Below are 24,698 nucleotides of genomic sequence, written 5' to 3'. Positions count from 1 at the left end.
CATTTTGTACATGTTTGTGGTTGTGGGCATGTTAACGTCAATAATAATAGTTCCCATATCCTTGTATATTGTGTTCGCTTAGATGCTCATCTGATAGTTTTATGAAACAATCAACACTCCCTGCTGACACCACCGCTTGTGGAAGGGAGTTCCACATCCTTACTGCTGTGACAGTAAAGAACACCCAGTTTTCTATCCAGATACATAACCTATGGTTCATGCCAACAGACCTCTGTTTATAAATGTATTTTATATATTACAGATGTTATATAGCGCCTTTTATTTACACAGCGCTAACATCAATCCCTAAACCTCAAGGAGCGTACAATCTCAAAACTAACTCACATTTATACATACACATACTTGGGCCAATTTAAACCGAAGACATGCTGGTAGGTTAATTGGCTTCTGAGTGTGGGAGGAAACCCACGCAGGCACAGGGAGAACATGAAAACCCCAGGAAGGCGGTGCCGTGGTTGGGGAGAATATGCAAACTCCAGACAGGTGGTGCTGTGGTTGGGATTCGAACCAACGACCCTAGTGCTGCCCGGCAGAATTGCTAACCATTTAGTACCTGTTCTGCCCCATAAATTAAACCATTATGGGAGCTGTATGGAATGCTTTTGCAAAATCCAGATATACCACATCCACAGGCTTTCCTTTATCTAGATTGACAGCTCATATCCTCGTAGAATGTTAACAGATTGGTCTGGCAAGAATGATCTTTCATAAATACATGCTGATTACTACTACTAATACTGTTTTCACCAGCAAATTCTTGAATATACAGGCATACCTTGGTTTACGAACGCCTCGGTTAACGTAATTTTTGGTTTAAAACTTAAATCCATTGAAAATAATGCCTCAGTTTACAAATTTTTTTTGCAATACGAAGTTTCCCCAGGATGCATTGCGCCTGGGAGGTTTATAGTGCTAGCCCCGTGCCTTTAAAGTGCACGTTATAAAGAGTTTTGAACAGATAAAAGACTTTTTTTTTTTATTATTAAACTTTTTTCTGACCTCTGGAGCGGATTAATTGGTTTTTAATGCATTTGCAAATTTTTTTTTAATCATGCCCCTGTACAGTATTTATGCCTTTTAAAGTGCACCTTATAAAGAGCTTTAAACAGATAAGACTTTATTATTTGGCAGCACAGTGACTTAATGCTTAGTACGTCTGTCTTGCAGTAAATGGGTCATGGGTTCGATTTCCGACCATGGCACCTCCTGCATGGAGTTTGCATGTTCTCCCAGTGCTTGCGTGGGTTTCTTCCGGGTACTCCGGTTTCCTCCCACACTCCAAAGACATGCTGGTAGGTGAACTGATTCCTGTCCAAATTGGCCCTAGTATGTGTGTTTGAATGTGAGTTAGGGACCTTAGATTGTGCACCCCTTGAGGGTTAGGGACTGATGTCAATGTACAATATATATGTAAAGAGCTGCGTAAATTGACAGCGCTACATAAGTACCTGAAATAAATAAATTACTTTTTTCTCACCTCCGGAATGGATTAATTGGATTTCAATGCATTCCTATGGGGAACCACGTTTCGGTTTACAAATTTTTTCGCAATGCGAAATGTCCCAGAGAACTCATTAAATTGGTAAACTGAGGCATGCCTGTAGTTCCTTATCATCCCCTCAAAGCCCTGGTTCACATATATGCGGCCATGTGGGCCATGTTTTGCGTGGGCACGGGAGCCCATTCATTTGAATGGACTCCCGTGCCCCGGGACACGCAGGGAAAAAGTTGCGATTTCCAGTGCGGGCGGCATGCCATTAGAATTATTGGCACCCACCCACGTGTCCACATTCTGCTGTGCGGGTGGTGCAGCTGCATGGATTTTTGTGTGGATCTGCAGTGGCACCACCCAAACATATGTGATCCAAGCCTAACAGTTTACATATTATCGATGTTAGACTGACTGGCCTGTTTTTTCCAGTATATGTCTGTATGTTGGTGATTAGCTTAAAGCTGAACTAAAAAATGTATGCAATTCTGTATTAAAAAAATAATAATTACCACAACATGGATGCAACCGTGGAGGGCACTGGACTGGGTCCCAACATGTATCCCTACAAAATCTTGATACCGCAGTACATTAGCAGTAGAACCGACCCATAAGGTCCTAACCAGATAGTATTTTGCACCCTCTAGAGTAGCATCCTATGTTCAGGTTATTCCTTTTTTTAGGGTTTTTGTGAATGTGGGCAGACTGGCTTATTTTTCCTCTATGGCGCTCTTGCTGTGTAGCGGCGCTCTTGCTGTGTAGCGGCGCTCTTGCTGTGTAGCGGCGCTCTTGCTGTGTAGCGGCGCTCTTGCTGTGTAGCGGCGCTCTTGCTGTGTAGCGGCGCTCTTGCTGTGTAGCGGCGCTCCTGCTGTGTAGCAGCACAGTTCTGGTCCCAGGCATTTGATATGCTTACAAATAGGAGATACTAAGCTCTTCAAGCGAAGTGCTCGCTTCCTAATCTGATGCCTCCTGACCTGAATAACCCACAAATCAGACTGATGGTCTTTATTTTCACAAAGCAGACAGTAGCTAGGGCCTGTAAGAGTTCTACTCTTGGTGTATTGGAGGTCAGATCTGCAATTATTTGGGTAATGCTCCATGAGAAGAATGAAGTCAGATATTCCCTTACCATGACCAAATTTGTTTCAGCTTCTCCACCTGTAAGGGAGCCATAGCCTCACACTTCTATATCCTCATATACCATCCATTTTTTCTCTTAGTTTTGTGACTGCTCATCAGACTCCTCTTTCCTTAGACATTTACCATTTCCACCATCCCTGTGTTGGATCCTTTGGCTTGCCTGTGTTCAACATGCTACTCTTACTCTCTTAGGTTGACCAAAAGATATTTTGTTAATTTCTATACCATGGTCTTTATAGGCTTTGCAGACCTAAATGTACTACTTTATCCTATGTAACCCCTAATATTTGTGTGAACACCTGCCAAACGTTCAATAAAAAGCAATGAACAAGCAAAAAAAAAAATAAATGTAGCTAGTGAAAATGCCTGCTTTTTGTCTTAAAGCATTTGTAAACCCTTACTTTGTAAAACAACCCATTCAGTGTAAATTAGAAAATATCAGGAATATGAAATGTTGGGTTTACATATTCCTTAATTTCAGGCTCTTCTATTTCTCTGTACAGCTGCACTGAGGCTAGAGGAGCACAGCGAAATACGATGAGCCAATCACATGTCCTACATTCACATAGGCTGGCAAGGAACATGCTGAGACGTGGTCTTCACTGTCCAATTGTGAGCTGAGGCAGAGAAGATGGGGGAGAACAGACCCCCAACAGTGAAAATCACATTTGTAGGCTTTCTTTAATTTCTAGCAGGGTTGTGTAAATCTCAGGACTGGATGGAGAGAAAAACAAACATGTCGGCAGGTGAAACAGAGCTCATATCTGTATTTTATGGATGTAATTGAGCAGTTTGCCCAGACTTTGGCTTTAACATAAATATAATGAATTATATTGATTGGGATTTACTCTTTTCTCAGCGGAAAGGATCATTTCACTGTTTGAATATCATTTGCAAATGTAACTTTGTAGCATGTATATGATATTCCTATAATGTGTATTTACCTAGAGTGCACACGTTTCCAGTTCTCAACATCCAAGTCTCAATAGAAATAACTGCAATGCAGTTACAACTTGCTTCCGCCATCTGGATACGGACAGACAGAAGTACACTTCTACTGGACGTATTTTTCCAAAATGATGCGTTCTTCATGCCATAAACAGAAGTTGCTGCACAGTAAATCTCGACCCAAATCCCAAGACAGCCCATCTACCCTTGCGGTTGTTTACTTTTCTATGGTGAGCGCTGCTGCCACTTCTTTTGCATTCAGTAAAAAAACAAAAACTGGATTGGCCATCTTGACCTTATAATCCTCGAAGGTCCTGCTGAACATTCAGAATGGTCAGTATTCCCTTAGGTACGCCCTCTGTTATAAAGCTTTCAAAGATGCTTTCAAAATGTACGCATTGCACTGGATGTTCCATTTTCAAATAACGTTTTAATGGAATTGGCAAAACGCAGTCTTAGCATAAACGTTTTCACATAAAGATGACCTAAGGTAGAACGTTTCATCTATTTTATTGCCAGAGAAGCACTTGACCACACTGGGCACATGATCCGGTAAATGGTAAGCACTGGTCGGGCAGCCCAGCTAATTACAGTTTAATGGCTCAGTTGAGCAGGAGACGAGTCGTACAGGAAAGATTTTTCTGAGAAGATGAACAGCTGTTGGGAGCAGCCTTAGAGTAACGTAATGAATTATAGAGAACATCTGTCAGCTTCCATTGGCTGCTTTCAGGAGCTGCGTGCGTGCTTCGCTCTACCATCCATACACAGGCGTTCGTGCAGCACCGGTCTCCAGAGAGACATGAAATATTTAAAAGTGTTTTCATTCAGACATTGGGAAGGGAAGCTTTAACAGGATGGCTGTGGAAATAATGTTAAAGGCTTAAAGGAACACTACTACCAGGCTATAATAAATAGTATAATGTTTGACTTGCTGTGCAATCGGAAAGTTAGACACATTTCTTATGAAACCGTATATATCTCTATGGACATAGTATAGAAATACGGGACTTTACCAGTGTGTAGCTCTCAAACTATTTACACAAAATCATCTAAAATGGCATTATATTTTTAGTTCAGATAAATTTAAAGTTCAAAACACACACTATTGCCAAAGGTATTGGGGCACCCCTTCAAATCATTGCATTGGAATCACACCTGCACGCCTGTGAATCGCACTGCAAACCAGCCTGAACATACACAATATTGGGACACCCCTCCAAATTTTTGGATTAAGGTGTTCCAATCACCTCCATGGCCACAGGTGTATAAAATCAAGCACTTAGGCATGCAGACTGCTTCTACAAACCTTTGTGAAAGAATGGGTCGCTCTCAGGAGCTCAGTGAATTCAAGTGTGGTACCGTGATAGGTTGCCACCTGTGCAATAGGTCCATCTGTGAAATTTCCTTGATACTAAATATTCCACAGTCTGTTAGTGGTATTATAACAGAGTGGAAGCAACTGTTAACAGCAACTCAACCAAGAAGTGGTAGGCCATGTAAAATGACAGAGTGGGGTCAGCGCATGCTGAAGCACACAGTGCGCAGAAGTCGCCAACTGTCTGCAGAGTCAGTAGCTAAAAACCTCCAAACTTTGTGTGGCCTTCAGATTAGCACAACAGTGCGTAGAGAACTTGATTGAATGGGTTTCCATGGCTGAGCAGCTGCATCCACGCCTTACATCACGTAGTGCAATGCAAAGCGTCGGATGCAGTGGTGTAAAGCATGCTGCCACTGGACTCCAGAACAGTGGAGACATGTTCTCTGCCAGACAGAGAAGCATGATTTGTCACTCCAATCAGATGGACGTGTCTGGGTTTAGCGGTTGCCAAGAGAACGGTACTTGCCTGATTGCATTGTGCCAAGTGTAAAGTTTGGTGGAGGGGGGATTATGGTGTGGGGTTGCTTTTCAGGGGTTGGGCTTGGCCCCTTAGTTCCAGTGAAGAGAACTTTAAAGGCATCAGCATACTAAGACATTTTGGACAATTTCATGCTCCTAACTTTGTGGGAAGAGTTTGGGGATGGCCCCTTCATGTTCCAACATGACTGTGTACCAGTGCACAAAGCAAGGTCCATAAAGACATGGATGAGCGAGTTTGGGATGGAGGAACCTGCACAGAGTCCTGACCTCAACCCAACAGAACACCTTTGGGATGAATTAGAGCGGAGACTGCAAGCCAGGCCTTCTAGTCCAACATCAATGCCTGACCTTCTGCAAGACTGGTCAAACATTCCCATAGAAACACTCTTAAACCTTGTGGACAGCCTTCCCAGAAGAGTTGAAGCTGTTATAGCTGCAAGGGTGGACCAACTCAATATTGAACCCTACGGACTAAGACTGGGATGCCGTTAAGGTTCATGGGCGTGTAAGGGCAGGATAGTCAGTGCTAGGGAGACAGAATAGTTATGCATCTAGCAAGTGGGTTAAGGCGATCTGCCATCCAAGTACTGACCAGGCCCGACCCTGCTTAGCTTCCAAAATCAAACAAGTGGAAGGCAACTAGCAAGTAAGGTAAGTATACAAACCCCAAAATAAAATGTGGAAATGAAAGTGCAATGCCTAAGTGTTCAAAAATGAATGACAATCTTATAATCAAGAACCAAAGCATAAATAATATGCTTATGACAAAAATAACCAACAAAATACATGACTTTAAAAAGTGCTTAAAAGGTCCTACAAACATGTGACTCTTAGTGGTAAATAATAACTCCAACAGTTGTCCGTGTGTAGTATTCATCCAACAGTAGCTCCCTCCGACGCGTTTCATGTGCATGCAAGTCTTCAGAGTATACATGATTAATACATATCGAAAAGCAGCACCTACAACTGGCCCATCCATAGCTGAGAAGTAAACCGCCCACAGGTGCTTTGTAACTACCTAAAACATCAAAATGTTGAATGTTCCTAGTACAGATATATCTTGCGTACATTAGGGTATCTGTTATGGGTGGAACCTCTCAACATATTTTGCTTGTTGCTCCTTCAGGAGTGGGGTGCCAGAAAGGCTAGGGAGTGACCCTTTGACACATGGGCATAGTGGCACACCCCAGAGTGGATTCACAGAATGAGTGGGACAGGTGTCCTGGGCTAAACCCAAATTAGGACACTTCAAAAAGCTCCTCAAAAGTTTGTGGCTTCAATCATCAAAGATGGGTCATAGCATACCAATGGGAGAATGTCATTTAGGAGGAACTGGCCCATGTGTAATCTCTCATAGTTCCAATCTACAAAGAAAATTGGCCTGATTGAATCTTGTGAGCTATTTGCCTTACCAAATTACATTGTTTTAAAGAAAAGAAAACACTTCCCATGAATAGAAATAATTGTGTGCTCTAAAGCTTGGACAAAGAGCCCATGGTCATCACTTTTACATCATTAGAGACCACAGAGTCTATTGTTTTCAATCAGACATCACCACTAAAAATCGAGCAGAATTTGATTATTAGTCACCACGGGTTTCTTATGGGACAGAATGATAGATTGGAAGGGTTTCAGTCTTTAAATCTGGAAAGCCAAGACCTTATTGGCAAAGTGAACCCGGTATCTGAGAGTCGCACAGAAGGTTCTCTGGCTAACATTAGTGATAATAGTAGACATCTTGTGGAGTTGGGACTCTTTTTTGCATTGCTTTTAGCCCTGGTCCATGAGATCCTGGCATTTAGGTTTGGGTGGAGGGCACAGGCGTGCACCGTCCAGCCCTGCAAGGCTCTGTTTGCACAGAATAGTAAGTCTTTATTTAGTCATGCTGTGAATCCCAATACTTTGTGTTCAGCCACAATCACCAAAAGTAATCACCAACTGTGACAAATCGCTGTGACCACCGACAGCCTGTCATTGCATTGCAGCTATCAGCACACAGCTGATAGTCCGAGCCGCAGGGATCAGAATGTTCTTGCTGCTGAGATTCATAGCATGGCTAAATGCCTGTGTGAATGGTGGCTAAGGCTCCGTTCACAATAGTATGACTCGTCATGCGACTTTGGACAGATAAAGTAGCATGACAAGTTGCAGTTCTTTGATTTCAATGGCATCTGTTCCAATATATGCACAGCTTTAAAAAGGTTCCTGCACTACTTTGATGCCCAAAGGTGTGTTCTCCAACAGTATGAACTGGGACTTTAAAAGCAACCCAAAACAGGTAATAATATAAATATATAAATCATTTTATTCCAAAATGTGAGGAGACCTCCTTATATAACACATGGCACACATGTTAAAAACATACATATGACATAGCAAAATAACTGTCTATATAACTTACTATGACCTGAGAGGTAATATTGCACCTTTTGCTATAGCCCAAAAGGCAGCGAGAGGTGAATGAGCTTCAGCAGATGACCCGACGCGTTTCGGAACATTAAGTCTTTCTTCAGGGGTATGCTGAAGGGAAAAGAGGGCTGGGAAAACATTCTACAACATGTAGTGAATATGATGCAAAATTAGCAATAACATAACAGAAAAAATACAGTCAGACTTAAGTAAATCTACAACCTACATACCATCTAGCTTTCTTTTAGAATGTCATAGTTGCACGAAAGAAGGCATGAGGCAGTCTTTTGATATGCTCACCAATGGCACCCTGATGCGCCAAGGCTGGCTGGAAAAGGGAACTTTGAGGGAGGACAACCAAACCCCAAGGAGAGCAATCCTCCCACACAGGGATCACCTGGAAAGGACAGCGGACCCACTTAAGTGCTTACAAGAGACCAAGAATGAGTCTATAAGAATACAATTTGAAGCCATTACTCTACTATCTGTCCTCGTGATGACAACACAAAGAAGAGATGATGATAAATACCAACGTTGTCACAATAGGTGTGTGAGATTAGTCTACTAGGATCCAATGGCATATAAACATATGTAACCTATGTACCCGGATCCGTGTGTATGTGCCACAGTAGCCTGGGGCTCTCTACACTAATTATTATGCAGACCCTTCAAATCCTATCAAGGGAAAATTCAGGATATTAGATGGACTCCATGTCTAAAAATAGATATGCATATTTGCAATAATGAAGGCCTAAGCATCTATAAATAAGTGCAGGTCTACATCACAAAGGTCAGGGGCTTTATATATTTGATATTATATCAACAAATCAGGTTAAATAAGGATCTGAACGATTAACTGTATCAGTTGTGTGCCACATAATAAGTGCCCAAAGGAATACTGCAGTCCCCACTAATAAAAACCTCCCAAGAAGGTTTGTTAGTGGGCAGCACAGTGGCTAAATGGTTAGCACTTCTGCCTGGCAGTACTAGGGTCGTCGGTTCCAATCCCAACCACGGTACCACCTGCCTGGAGGTTGCATGTTCTCCCAGGTACTCCAGTTTCCTTCCACACTCCAAAGACATGCTGATAGGTGAATTGGATCCTGTCTAAATTGACCCTAATATGTGTATGTAGGAATGTAAGTTAGGGGCCTTAGATTGTGCGCCCCATTGAGGGTTAGGGACTGATGTGAATGTACAATATATATGTAAAGCGCTGCGTAACTTGACCTTGTACCTGAAATAAATAAATAAAAAGGTAAAGCCAGAAAGAAGAAATAAATGGTCCTTATTTACCTGAATTCCCCAATATTTCTCATATTAGTGGTGATGTGACATTAAAAAGATCTACTATGTGATCTACCATTATATGCCATAAAGTGCACTACATTGATGCGATGAGCTACTTTGAAGTCACACTAGTGTGAATGGATCCTTGAGACTGAAAACTGCTATGGCTGGACGGTGCATCAGATGCTTATAGCGTTTCGTGTCCAGGAACAAATGCCCTTGTCTCCCAGTGATGGTCTCCCAGCTACTGAGTGTACATAACAGCATCAAGTATCAGAGCCTCTAGCTAAAAGGATTGTAAACCCCCCTACCGCACCGCATGAAAATATTTAGTCTTTCTTGCTAAATTCGGATTTTTGCAATTACTTTTCTGACACCTCCGGTGGTTATGAGAAAAGACAGTTATTTTTTGGTATTTAGGTCAGTTCTGAGAAAAATTTCCATTTCTGGCTTTCGGAAGATTTCTTCCCTTCATAGCCGGTGTGAGGTGTAAAATGAAATCCTGATCCGTCTGACAAGTTTAGCTTATTAACATGCCAGAGTGAAGCTAGACTTTAATTAGACGGGGGCAGGTGATGTTTACCGGCTCTCGTCTCAGCTGTAATTCACAACAGAAAGCATCAAATCTGGTCTATCCCGGGATCTTGCACTACTTCACCGCTCACAATTTATTCAGCGTTTTCTGACAATTGGCACTTTTCTTGTCTGCTTTGCAAATCAGACTTTAATTATTGATGTTGTGTTATTTTCCAGACATTCACCCGAGTTGGAGGGTGCATAACTTTTTTTTTTTTTTTTTTTTTTTTAATTTTAAATGGGCATTTAAAGTAGAAACATTTTAATAAAGTAGGGAAAGGTCAAAACCTCTGTTTGGTTTTACTTTACTCTCTACTGTGGGGACTTTTCTCCTTCGTATTCTGGTGACCCGTATAGTAAGTAGGGGAGGTATGTCAGCAAAAGGCATACAGATAGCAGTAGGAAGGGTTAGCACCATTTTTTTTCACAGCCGATAGGAGCACTGATCCTTTTTTTTTTTTTTTTTGATTTGATTTTTGTACTCCCCGAGATACCAATTACCAATACCTGCAGGCAACTGTTTTGTTTAGACTTCAGCTGTCAGCTGAATGAGTGATCTGTAGTTAGCCCTCATGCACACTTGACGTTTTTACAGCAGCTGTTTTTGCCGTTTGACATTTTTTTTTACAGTCAATAAACCCCCAGCATGTTATCCTATGTGTCCATGCACACATAGGCTGTAATCCACGTTTTTTTGGCTGGAGAAAAACGAAACAAAACTAGTGGGTTTCTAGAGGAGTTTTTTTTTAGCTGTAATAACGCTCTAATGCTGAAAATGCGGCAAACTGGCGTTTTTGGACTTTTTTTTTTTTTTGGTTAAAAAAAAAAATGCCAAAAAATGCAATGTGGGAAAACGCCGCTAATTGCGGCAAAAACGCTAAAAAAAAAGCTGAAAAACTCACGTTTTTAACGTGACTTTACACAGCTATTGTTACCGGCATTCTCAAAACATCAAGTGTGCATGAGGACTGAAGGACATGGTGGCCCTGCTCCTTAACCACTCACACCTGTTTTATAGACTAGAGCAACTTTTACATTTCTGCTATGGGCCGGTTTATTTAGCGATGATTTTGTCATTACTTAAAAGAAAAAAAAACAAAAAACAATATATGTATATTGTATTATGTTATCTTGTTTGTTTTTTTTAAGACAAACAAGGCTTTCTTTTTGTGAATATTTTCTTGCAACAATTTTTATATTTTTATCACAATCCTTAGATAAATGTAACAAAACTAAAAAAAAAAAAAAAAAAAAAAAAAAAAATGCAATTTGAGCAGTGTTAGTTTAACAATAAATCCCTTAGTTTCTCCTCCTTCTCACTCTTTGTCAAAACATCAAGTGTGCATGAGGGCTAAAGGACATGGTGGCCCTTCTCCTTAACCACTCTCACACCTGTTCACCCTTTATAGACTAGAGCAATTTTTACATTTCTGCTATGGGCCTGTTTATTCAGTGATAATTTTGTCATTACTGAAGATAACATAATACAATATACATATATATATTTTTTTTTTTCCAAGACAAAGAAGGCTTTCTTCTTGTGAATATTTTCTTGCAACAATTATATTTTATCACAATCCTTAGATAAATGTAACAAAACAAAAAAAAAATGCACTTTAAGCAGTGCTAGTTTAAAAATAAATCCCTTAGTTTCTCCTCACTCTTTTAGAGTGAGTGACATAATTGATTAAGTTGGGACTCACAAACTGTAATGCAACTGGCTGTGAATGCAAAGAAGACAAACCGAAGACACACCAGCTTACCATAAACAACATTTACTGATAAAAGGTGATCAGTAATATACTCACAAATGACAATGATGTCAGAGGCACGTCATAAAAGAACAGCACTGTCCAGTCCACACTAAGTGACTCTCCGCAATAGGAGCCCTGGACTTACAACAGGCTAACGCATTTCCAGGACTTGTCTCTGCTTCAGAGCCAGAATGCAAGTGTACAATCCCAACGCACACGTTCCTGCGTCCAAAATGGCTGTGTGTATAAGTGGGTGCTGCAGCAACTGTCGGCTGGAACTGAACAGAATCAGCGAGGGAGAATGTCAGCAGCACACCCATGTGCTGGTGACATTATCCCTTTCTTCAGAGCCAGCAAACGCAATGCCTGTACCCTCTCTTATCTATTCTGGTATCCAGTTCAGATACTGCATGTGGGCCGTCACTGGCTCACCTATGTGCGGAGACAAATCTCACATGTGCCGCCCTTCCAGATAACCTAGAATAAACTAAAAAACAACCGATCTGTGAACATTAGTAAGATTGTTGTAAATACTTAATGATCTGTAAAAAAAAAAACCATACATGCCTAAAAAAAGTACATCATATTGTATATATTGGGTTCAATTGTGTGGTATGAATCCATGTCACCCAATCCATCTATGCCTGCAACAGGTGCTCAGAGAGAGAGACTCACAAAAATTATTAATATACTTATTATGTGGATGTTGGGTTAGCAGGCAATGAGGAATGTTACACACACTTATTATTATTATACAGTATTAATATAGTGCCAACAGTTTGCTCAGCGCTGTATATTATAATAGGAGACGGTACACGAGACAGTACAGTAACAATACACGAGGGGTTCGAGGGCCCTGCTCCTTGGAGCTTACAATCTAGGAGGGAGGGGAGAGTGGTACAGGAGGAAATTGGGGTAGTGAGTTCCAGAGGATGGGGGAAGCCCTGGAGAAGTCCTGGAGATGGGCATGGGAGGAGGAGACCAGGGAACTAGAGAGTAGGAGGTCTTGTGAGGAGCGGAGAGTACGTTTTGCGTGGTATTTGGATATCAGAACGGTGATGTAGTACATGTATATGGGGAGATCAAAGCAAATCTCATTAGTGTATGTTAACTCATCTCCTGTATTGATGGATGTAGATGTATTGATGCCATATAACCTCTGATACACATGTGTGGATGACACGCTACAGTGCACGCCTGTCTCTGGACCCAGAAGAGCGGCTGCCAAATATCTCTCTCAACTGTGTGTGATCCGCTGGAACACACGCCGGCATGTGCGGTCCACTGGAACGTGTGCTTACACCTGCTACCTGGAAGAGGGGGCGCAATGTGCGCTCCCCCAGGGACCAGGAGGTCAGCTGACCACACTCATCAGGACTGAAGATGGAGACCCCCGTAGGGTGGAGGAACACGCTTCAACGGTCCAGACAGCATGACTGCATGCCGGTCCCACCCTGCAGCCCACCTAAACCCCCATTAATCCCTGCTGATGGACCAAGGGGAAAACATGGTAAATGGTGTGGAGGACCCCTAAAAAAATGGACCCGAATCGGGACAAAGACTGGATGCCAATAGAGGGGGATGTGAATGACCTGACCTGTGACGTTTCCACAACTTTCAATAAAAAAATCTTTAGTCATCATCATAATTTCATAGCACATTTAGCAAGTAACATTTAGGAAAAAGGATCGTTGTGTATTTGTGTATTTTTTTTGTATGTTCTTTATGTCATTGAACGTTCTACTTTTATGTATTCAAACATCCATTTACAGGTCCTGTTGTGCCTAATTGCACTTTCAGCTGTAACTTATGTAAATGTAAACACGTAATATACATTTCACGTGAAAGCTTTTCCATCTTTATTAATGCCCCTTAGTGCTCAAACTCTCTCCTTATGTTTTACGTTACAGTGCTCTCAAAGTCAGGTATGCTAAATTCAGCTCTTATACTATTGATATGACCCCCCCCATGCTATATCCTGACTCTGCCTCCCTACATGGCTTGATGTTGGTAATGAATGGATTAAACGCCCCTCTAAGTGGAGGTTTAGAGTCTTGTGATATATCATTTTGACATTGTGTACTTCTAACATCTGACCCGGGGGTTCCCAATTTAAAAATAAAAAGTGACAACGTTGTCATGTTTTTAATGGTGACGGGTGGAGACATAGTTTAACTTTTCTATATGCATTTTTTTATTGTTCATTACTATGTGGTTTCAATAAAGCTATAATTTCAGTTAAACTACTTGGGTCACTTAGTAGTACCTTCTTTCCTTATGGGGGCTTTCCCCAAAAATATTTTGTAGTAAATTCAGTTCTTGTTGTTTTAGACGCCAGTTCTTACCAGTTTTTATTTCTTTGCAGATATTTTAAGCTACTATCTCTCCTGTAATCCCGGATCTGCAAACCCCTTTCAGCAGGTACGTTCGACAATTTAGTGGGGTTTTTTTTTTGGACTGTTATTGTCATTTATGTTTGAAAATGCAAACTTTCTGCAGGGGAGGGCAATGGAATACTGAATGCAGCTTGAAAAGTAAGCATCTTTCCACAAAACAGAGCACTACATATTAAAAGTTTTGGATTTCAAAAAAACAAATTTAAACTCGCCTAGGTGTATGCAGCATCAGTTATTATTATTATTATACAGTATTTATATAGCACCAACAGTTCGCTCAGCGCTGTACATTATAATGGGGGACAATACATGAGACTGTGCAATAACAATACAGTGCGAAACACGAGGGGTTCGAGGGCTCTGCTCCTTGGAGCTTACAATCTAGGAGGGAAGTTCAATGTTGCATCTGTCCTCAGCCGGTTCCACACTCAGAACTGAGTAATCAGATACTACTGATTGCTCAGTTCTGAATCTTCAGTGAGCACAGAGCTGGTGATGGTCAGTCTTTGGCTGTCTGCTGTGCCACTCAAGAGCTCAGAATCGGGCTGTAAAGGGGGAGGGAGCGGCTGACTCAATCTCTCAGTGGCATGCTGAGCTAGGTGCCAGTCCAGGCTTCCGAATTTCAACGGGTACCAGCTCCAAATTCCAGTCAGATGTGCCGCAGCAATCTGAGCCGGAAGTTCAGCTCCTTCTCCTTCCCCTGTAGCTTTCTGGGACACTTCACAGGTCCCAGAAAACTGTGGGACCATTCGCAAAGTGCAGCGTGCTTCGCCCATGCGCATAGCTAACCAGCTGTGAAGCCGCAATGCTTCATTGCCGGTTTCCCTTTACGTAAGATGCCGGCATCTGCACTAGAAGCTGATTGAAGAAGAGGACATCGCTGGATCCCTGGGACAGGTAAGTGTCTTTAAATTAAAAGTCAGCAGCTACAGTATTTGCAGCTGCTGACTTTTTTAATTTTTTGGGGGGAGCCTGGAGCTCCGCTTTAAAGTAGGGATCCACCCCAGAGTCTGGCAGTAAACCGCTGAGAGCCTGAGCCAGAAGCCCCTACCCCCCCCCCCTTTCCTTCCACAGCCCAGGGCTCCAATGAGTGCTGATGGGGGGGGGGGGGACCAAACAGTCTCTCAGAGCGGCTGTGAAAACTCATCAGTCAGCGGTCATGTGATCGCTGAGTTCTCACACTTAGAACCGACGGGGGACAGATGCAGCATCGGAGCGATGCTGCATCCACTTAGGTAAGTATAAATGGGGGGGGGGGGCCTACTTCTCTTTTAAGCAGACAAACAAAATGACTGTAGAGTTAAAGTCGCCAGTAATTTACGTAAAGGCTGCTCTACAGGAGCAACATTATGGGGTGTGTACATCAGAATGTCAGTTGTTATGTGCAAGTGTCGCAAGGCTAGAATTACTGAAAGGTGAAAGATGTTTTCAATTTAAAAAAAAAAAAAAAAGGATGAAAATTCTAGTTTTGTGCACATTGGATACAGTAGGAATTCTATGGTTCCTGCACTTTGTTTAGTGACTAAAGACCCTAATAAACAATTTAATAAACACATAGACCCTAAGAAAACTCTGATCTATGTAAAAACAATGGATGATTCAGTCCAAATACTGACTGACTTTTTAAACAACCAAAAGGAACAAATCTTGTTTCTATTCATCGGGTGCATTGTCCTTAAACCCGAACTTCAGCCTTCCCTTCAGTCTCGCACAGGTATACATGCTATACTGAAATTGCTTACTGTGATTTTACTGCACACTGTGAGCTTCTCACAATGCACATTAGAAGCCTGCAGCAATTCAGATCTCCACTTTATTTACTGGCTCCTTTATTCTTTGGATTTCAGTTATGGAAGCTCAGATTCACATATGGGTGCTACCGAGGGCAGTCTGCATGCAAATCCGGCCTGCATAGGAACGCCTATCAAGGCATTTCGATATCCATATGTCTCCTTTTTAAGAGTCATTCTGCTGCTTACATCGGGGCTGGGGGCTCTTGAGAGGAGTACTGAGGCAGGGTGCTGTCAGGTTTTCAGGAAACTATGTACAGCACCCTGCCCGCCTCTCCCACCAGCCTTGATCTGCCTGCCTTGGCTAGAGAAGCACAGTGACATTGAATTCTGTATCCGTTTTTTTGTATCAAAGCATCTTGCAATGGATAGGATGTGATGACCAATATTTTCCCTTTCTTTGTCCTTCAGATATTGTCAAGTGGCCACAAAGCCCTAGTGGAGATGCAGGATGAGGTACTGGATCTCCTGCGTTCAGCCGTTAAAGAATACCCTAAGTCAATGGTAAGAAAACAGTAGTTTCACCACAGAACTTCGTAATGGAGTAATTTTTGGACCAAGATGGTCATCAAGAAGGGATGTTGGTCATCTGCCAGATCATTAGTTAAAATGGAAGTCCAGGCTTTTCCTAACGATGCTTAAACCTGCTCCCATCCCCTTCTAAATCCTATTTGAACTACCCTGTAAAAGGAAGATGCCTATACTTGCCAATCCTTAGGGCACTTCGGTTTGGTCTCACGATCTCCCCTGCAGCCAGCTTCAGGGAAGAGGAAAGATTACCAACAACGGTGAAATGCCTGTGCGGTGACATTACCTATAGGCTTGCTATGGACATACGTTGTCTGCTATCCCTCCTCTCCCCTGAAGCTGCCAGCTGTGCCGACTGGACTAGAGCGCCATTCAGAATAGATAAGTAGTAGATAGTTAGGAAAATTCTGGGAATTCCACTTTAACATGTCCCACAGCACCTCACAACAAGATCAGGGAGAATAAAACGACATCTGGCAACATAGAAGAAAACCAAGGGCACATAGAAGTGCCAGTGTCTTGCAACTTTGAGATCGAAAGATAGTGTCCACTTCCATTACAACAAGAGGTGAAAGGTATTCAGGAGCACAAAAGACACAGACACTAAAAGATGACAGCGCTGGATGCATTGTGAGAGTGGAGCATGAATGGACAGGCAAATTAGAGCACGACACTCAGGAAACCGCTGTGCACGGGAGCTTGGTACTAAGGTCGACTAGCAGGAGTGGGTGGAGGTACAGCAGGCATCGAGTTTCCGGGAACCTACCCCTTTGTCAAGCCTACCTCATGCTGTATACAGTACAGTTATATATACTACAGCATCATATGTCACAGATTATCAATCAAAATATACAAAAAAGTGGTATTATTAAGGCAAAACTGGCTCAGTAAAGAATGCAGTCAAATCTAATCTAATAAGTTCATAGACAGTGTGTTATATTACTGCATTAGACAATGTGTTATATTAATACATATTAAAAAATAATCATGTAGAATAAGATATAGTCTGGATATGACTTTAATCAACACTCAATATAAACCTACTGTGAAATTAATTCTTAGAACGCATTAAAAAAAAGTGTTTAAAAGAAAAAATGTGAAAAATTTTAAACGTACATATCCATTAAAATAATGATAAAAAAAATAATAAAAACAAAATTCACTGCTCTCATAGCAGTTCATTATCCTAAAGCCTAATCATGATTTTATTAATCTAAAGATCATCAACCCATTGTCTTTTTATATACATATGGAGGTGTTGCCATATATTAGAGCTAATATTAGATTATGGTGTTCACTTCAATCTCCTCATTCAATCCGAAGGGAGACAGCGTGTTCAGATTGAAAATCCAGAAAGTCTCTTTTTTGCATAATTTTTGGGACCTCTCCACAAAAGGCTTCTAGAAATGGCCTCAATAATCCGGACCTTTAGGGCCTACGTTGATTTGTTGTGTGTCTCGGCAGATTGCCTGGCAACACTGTTTCACATTCCCTTGCTCTATCAATCTCCGATATTGACCAAACAGAGTTCTGAGGGTCCGGATGGTGTGTCCCTAATAAATAGGCCACATGGGCACCTCAGACAGTAAACAGCAATCGTAAAATTCTGAGATATTGTAAATTTATGACCTTTTGGATAAATGTTTTTGTGCCTATGTATAAAGAAGGATGGAAACATCCCCACTAAATGACCAAGAAAACCAGCCTGGTGTCTGGTTTTGGGTTTTATTTTCATCTTTTTGTTGTAATGTAAGTTATTATTAAAGTTGCGAGATGCTACTTCTCTGCGCCCTTTCTTGCCTTCCATGCCCTTGATATATCATGAATGATGACTTATTACCCACAATCTGAAAAAATTGAAAAGATAAGAGAAAATGAATGACTGTTGATTGTATTGATTACAGGATAAACTTATCAACATTCAAGGAGTTCTGAATTCCACAGAGATCAATCTGCAGCATCTCACAGCTCTGGTGGACTGCCGAGGATTACACTTGGTAAGCAGCGGTCAAGTCGTTTTTGGTTTCCGTGATCAGTGGGGCTAGCCATACAAGATTTATCCTCACTTCTCACCTGTCAACCCAACTAGCCGATTATTGCTCGTGCTCATCATTCAGATCAGCACCAGCAATAATCAGTTAGTCATTGTCTTTTAGGGCCTCGTGCACACTTTCACAAGCGTTTGAGTTTTTTTTTGGCCTCTAAATGCCTGTGTCAATACAGTTAACTCTAGGCGCATTTAGACATGGTCCCATAGTAATGCATTCTAATGGCCAGAATAAACGAATGTTCTGGCCAATAGAATGCATTAACGCCAAACGCTTTTATCTTTGCATTTTTTTTTTTTTTTATGCTGCTTTTCTCCTATAAGGATAAAAGACATCCAAAGGAGAACGGTGTGCTTGAAACCTAACCTAAATCTTATCTAAACCCAAAAACTTAAATGTAATATATTGCAGTTTACCAGTCCTTGGCTGAGGTGGCAGCATTAGTTTTGGCTTTTTTTCGCTTTAGTTTCACCTGGTGATTCTGCAGATAATACCCTTCCTGTCCAAGGGCGGCTACACTCGCTTCTCCACTTTTTCTATGGGTGGAGCCATGGTTGCCACCCTTAAACAGAACTACAGACAAGCATTTCCTCTTTACATCCCTCCTTTACATGGGGACTAGTCGTTTACAGAAGGAAGATTACATTATTTGTGGTTTCAATTTACAGAAAGTGACGAGGACATTTCTGGCAAGATCAACAGGTGTTTTCTGTACTTTCTGAAAATGTTCTTAGACTGAAAAATAAAAAATAATGCAGACACCATCTGCAGTATATTACATTTTTATTCTTGGGTTTAGAGATCCTTTAAATCTGTCATTCTCTGACACCTGAGATGTTGCTTGTGTTCTCTCCCCTGCTAGGACTATGTCCAGTCTCTCACTGGTTTCTGCTATGACGGAGTGGAGGGGCTCATATACCTGGTCCTGTTCTCCTTTGTAACTGCCCTGATGTTCAGCTCCATTGTGTGCAGTGTGCCCCATACCTGGCAGCAGAGGAGGTATGTGAGTAACTGCTTTTTTATTCTCTATGTGTGATTGTATGTTTGTCTGCAAAGGGGTGGTGGAGGGAGGGATGTCAGGTGGTGGTAAGACTTTTCTGTGTCAATAAAGGAAAACTCCATAAAGGTGCAATCTTTTGAGGGTGGATAAGTGATAATTTGCAAATTTTTTTTTCCCCCAGTCTTTTTATTCTTCTGGATTCTAAGTGGATCCTAAGCATTTCCCCGAATATCACAATGGTGTACTGTACTTTGTACTTTGTAATATTATTAACTAGGGATGAGGTGAAAAAATTTCAGCTGCCGAAACAGATCGGCCGAAAATATCCCTACCGGTATTTTGTCGATAGGAAAAATTTAGCCTATACAGGTGCTGATACAGGGGACTGTGTAATGCAGATGGGGGGGGGAGCGGCGGAGAAAGGCAGGAGAGGATCAATATATACAGTGACTGGCTGCCTATGTCAGTGCCGGTTTTTAAATGTGATTACCAGCTTTTTTTACTTCACTGTAGCTCACAGAATGAACTGTCACTTTCCCCTGAGCTAAAGGAAACAAAGGGGCGGGGTCACTAGGTAATGTCACTGGGTGACCCCGCCCCTTTATTTATTTTAGCCCCCCAAGAATGACAGCTCCTTCTATGAGCTATAATGAAGGAAAAAAAAGCCGGCAATTGCAATTAAAAACAATGCTGTCTTTTAAATGCAATTACCGGCTTTTTTTTTTTTTTTTTTTTTTATTCCTTTACTATAGTTCAGAGAAGGAGCTGTCATTCTTGGAGGGCTAAAGGAAACAAAGGGGCGGGGTCACCCAGTGACATTTCCAAGTGACCCTGCCCCTTTGTTTCCTTTAGCCCCCCCAAGAATGACCGCTCCTTCTATGAGCTCTAGTGAAGGAAAAGAAAGACCGCAATTGCATTTAAAAACAATGCCTTTTTTTTAAATGCAATTACCGGCTTTTTTTTCCCTTTACTATAGCTATTGAGAAGGAGCTGTTATTCTTGGAGGGCTAAAGGAAATAAAGGGGTGGGGTTGCCTTTAGCTCTGGGGAAAATGACAGCTCATTGTCTGTGCTATAGTTAAGAAGAAAAAAAAAAAGAATGATTGTATTATGGCTACTAGATGGCGCTGACAGTGGTAGGAGATAATTCTATCGCAAACAATATAACAAATATTCATGCTGCCTTGCAAATGGTTAGGCGTCTGCACAGCAAAACCTTTATATATATATATATATATATATATATATATATATATATATATATATATATATACCCCAAAATGTAATCATTCATATTGAAGCATTAAGTCCGCAGTGTAACATTGCTCTTTCCAGCTAATAGCTCATTTATTGTTGTTTTCCTTTATTGTGCCCCAAAGTCTTATTTTTGAGTGTTCTGATTTTCTCTTAACTGTGTCCTTCTCATCAGCATTTCCCTAAACTTCCATCTGGGGAGCGCTCCCTGAGCATGTCGGATATCTAAATCTTCAGGACTATACATGTCCTATAATTCCTTGTGCGTTGTCATGTAATGCACATGTGTCGGCCAAACACGGCACCAAAGTGCTGCCTATATTGCGCTTGCATCCCTTAAGCACAGCACCAAAGCCTATGCGTCCGCCATACACGGCACCAAGCAGCGTGTGAAGGTTCAGTCTCCGCCAGGAGTGTACACACCAAAGAGGCTCCAGGGAGACCCTGTAGGGGAAAGGAGACTCCCTATACGTAGAAACTTCACACACCCGACCCCGGGTCTAAAATTTATAATTTTCAGGGTGTCATCTTTGGATGGCAGCCCAACAGGAAACTGTAGTTTGAAGCATAAGGCCCCGTTTTTTCAACATTGCTGTTAGCACTTTTTTTTTTCTGCCCCTGAATAATGCTGCAGGTTATCTTATGTGTCCATGCACACATGGGCATTGAGGCAGGGAAAAAAAAATACTGCCAGAGTGTCTTGCAGCAGCTATGACATTATACTGGCAATGCAGTGATAGTGTGGTGGGCAATCTGGGACTAACAGACCCTCACTGGGAGGAACACTAACTGACTGACACTGACCTGACATCAATATTGACACTACTACAGTGTTCAGTGCTAATACTGTACAAGGTCACTGTACTAATGACACTGGCTGGGAAGGGGTTAACATCTAAGGGCAATCAAAAGGTTAACTGTGTGCCTAATGTGTAATATGTGCTGCCTTTACTAACAGATCTGGATTCCCCCCCCCCCCCCGCTTTGCAGGGAAAAGAAACAGCCAGATCACTGCTCTGTGTGCAGAGCACTGTGTTTGTAAAACAGGACTCTGTGCTGTGATTGGACACAGCTGATCAGGTCTCAGCTATAAGGCTCCATTCACACTTTTGCGATTTGTCATGCGACGTTGGGGTCCAAAGTCGCATGGCAAGTCCCCCCCAATGTTTCCCAATGGGTGCCATTCATATCTGTGCGACTTCAAAGTAGTTCCTGCGCTACTTTGCTCCGACCTTCATGCAACTTGTGGGCCATAGACTTCAATCTAAACCCTCCAAAGTCGCATGAAAGTTGCACCTGAATGTTGTACATGCAATTTGTATGCGAGTTTGTACAGCAGAAACATTTATCCTCGGTCAAAGGCACAGTCGCACCAAGGTTGCATTTATCCAAAGTCGCAATGAAAATCACATGATTTTGAAGTCACACAAGTGTGAATGGAGCCTAGATCATTAGCTGGGACCTGCTGACATAATCACGCTGTGTCCAGCCACAGGGCGGGTCAGCAGGGGGCACGCGCATGGGTGCTGCAGACTCGGAAGCAAGCTTGCAACGTTTATTTTCATTGCTAAGCCTGCAGCTGCTGCTTGATCACTATAAATCTACTGTGACTGAGCGGCAAGCGGTTAAAGCCAAAATTTTCAACCAATCCAAAATAAAACGCAGTTTAATGCAGTTATGCATTTATTAAATGAAAAACAATAAGTTAAATAAAGCTGTGGTTAGTAAAAAGCTGTGATTTTTTTTTTTTTCAAATCAGTAGCAGGGACGGTACTTACATGAATGACAAGTGTCCAGTGTGCTGATGGCTGCTCTGTTCCTTGAGCCTGGGTTCACATATATGTGATGCAGTAAATCGCATGTGATTCACACAGGAACCGCACTGGATTCCTTTGCAAATCACATGCGATTTGTGTGCGATGCGATCAGACCCATACATTTTGTATGGCTCTAATCGCACCACACCTGCATCAAAAACGCGCAGGACCCTTTTTTTGGTCCGCACTAGAATTGGATCGCATGGGTATTCACACGTATGAGATCCGATTCTGCACATCGCACCACGTTTTGCGGATCGCTTTTGGGGTGTTGTTAACTTAACATACACACCCGCAGCAGTTTGCATGAGCGGGGTGCGATTCTGATGCGGTGTGGAATTTGCACTGAAAACTCTGCAAATTTCGGACTTCATTAGTGTGAACCAGGGCTGAAATCTTCATACCCCCGCAGCTATGATTGTCCGGTGCTGCAGGGGTTAATAAGAGCAGCTCACCTGTCACAGGTACTCATCAAAAGTGCCAACTAGGCCCTCCTGCTCCATTCATAGAAGCCATATTATTGGTTCTTGCAGTGAAATTGCTCTAGAAAGGAGGAGGCAAGCCTTTCAATCATCCACCCCTCCTCCATTCATAGACCGCATCAGTGTGAACCAGGGCTGAAATCTTCATACCCCCGCAGCTGTGATCATCCAGTGCTGCAGGGGTTAATAAGAGCAGCTCACCTGTCACAGGTACTCATCAAAAGTGCCAACTAGGCCCTCCTGCTCCATTCATAGAAGCTGTATTATTGGTTCTTGCAGTGAAATTGCTCTAGAAAAGAGGAGGCAAGCCTTTCGTTCATCTATCCCTCCTCCATTCATAGAGCACTTTCTTTGTGGAAACCGACGGTAGAGCTTCTATGAATGGAGCACTGAGGCCGGAAGGGCGGGCATAGTTGGCAGTTTTGATGAGTACCTATGACAGGTGGAGCCCCTCATATTACCCTTTACGGCATTGGAGGATCTTAGCTGGGGGGTATCCAGGGGGCGAAGGAATGAAGGTTTCTGGGCACGGAGCAAAGTATGTACATGCATCTGTCTATTGGCCCCCTGGGATTCCCCCTATAGAGCGTCCTGTTGCTGCATTATGGGAATACTTGCATTCTAGTGTGCATTACCTCAATGCATGGCACTGGATATGCACAACGTAGTAACTCCCTAACGTACATTGTAACGCACTGCTACAAAAGGTGCAGGTTGGTTTTCCGAGCCTTTGATGTGTGTGGCCAGCTTGTTTATTTTTAAATGGGCAGCCCTGACGCAGCACATTGCATTTCCAAAATGGAAGGGATAGCACTTTGCTCCCCTCGGGATTTCCTTTTCATGGATTGGGGGCACATTATTTGATCCCATATTGCTTATCAGCAGTAAAGAGAAATCTGGTCACTAACCATACAGAGCAGTGTAAATCGCAGGACTGGATGGAACTATGGCAGGTAAAACATTTCTCATCTGTGTATTTCAACTGCATATTTATCCGTTGGCCTGGAGATCAGCCCTAAAGAAAAACAGAACCAAGCTTTTTGAGAGACGCTCATAAATGTCATCATTGATGTACAGTAGAAAGAAAATCACCAGCCGTTCGTCCTTCAGTCTGCTTTGCCTGCATACAAGTGAATAGGGGAAATTTCCACTGCTAATTCTGCATAGTCAGCTCAGTGCTTTTAGAATTGTAAAGGTTTAGAGCTCCGTTCTAAATGCTTGAAGGGAGCTCACTTTTAGGGCCAGTTCATACTACATGCGTTTTCAGCTGCTTTTTGTTTTTTTTTACATCCAAAATGCACAGAAAGTAGATTATATGGTTGTCAATGTCATAGTTCACATCAGTGCTTGCAGTTACAGTGTGTTCCGGTTGCAGAAAAAAAGTAGAAAGTGCTGCATTTTTTCTGCACAGAACTGTACTGGAACATAGTAAAATGCACCTAAAACGCACATGTCCCAATTTAAATTTAAAAAATGCGGGGGGGGGGGGAATGAACTGGAATGCATAAAAAAACACATGGGAATGCGTAAAAAATGCATTAGAACGCGCATTCAAAAACGCATCCGGAAAGCATCTGGACTGCGTTTCAATAGTGTGAACCGGTCCTTAAGGAAAACATGCATTTTGCAAAGAAAAACTGGAATATATCCTATCTTTACAATGGGAAAGCTAATGATCTATTACTTCATTATTACTTCATTGGCAAAATCATAGAATTAGGGCTCATGTACACGGGACGTTTGGAAAACTCTTCTGAATGATGGAAACTGACTGCTGGAAAACGTAGGTTAAAAAATGTCTGTTTAGCCGCGTTTGCATACCGCGTTTATGCGTGCTTGCATTTAGAAGCGTTTTTAAAAGATAACCTCAGGAAACCCTCCCAAATGTCCAGAATGCAC

General features: G+C 42.1%; 1 protein-coding gene across 7 annotated transcripts in view; it reads left to right on the top strand.

Annotated features, from left to right (window-relative positions):
• Positions 1–24,698, top strand: part of TTYH3 (tweety family member 3) — a 204,577-nt gene that overhangs the window by 138,003 nt on the left and 41,876 nt on the right. For 5 of the 7 annotated variants that reach the window (XM_089682543.1, XM_089682523.1, XM_089682565.1 and 2 more), the window contains exons 8-11: positions 13,851–13,906; positions 16,083–16,175; positions 18,104–18,196; positions 19,110–19,246. In XM_089682543.1, coding sequence (XP_089538669.1) covers positions 13,851–13,906; positions 16,083–16,175; positions 18,104–18,196; positions 19,110–19,246 — 379 coding nt within the window. Of the gene's footprint in view, positions 1–13,850; positions 13,907–16,082; positions 16,176–18,103; positions 18,197–19,109; positions 19,251–24,698 lie in introns of all 7 variants that reach the window. The other 2 variants (XM_089682582.1, XM_089682574.1) reach the window with 1 other exon arrangement.

The sequence above is a fragment of the Staurois parvus genome, unplaced genomic scaffold (assembly GCF_062004578.1).
Source record: "Staurois parvus isolate SC_StPar_1 unplaced genomic scaffold, SC_StPar_1.0 ptg000018l, whole genome shotgun sequence".
Lineage (NCBI taxonomy): Eukaryota > Metazoa > Chordata > Amphibia > Anura > Ranidae > Staurois > Staurois parvus.
The sequence above is the reverse complement of the archived record's forward strand: the minus strand, read 5'-3'. Positions and strand labels throughout refer to the sequence as shown.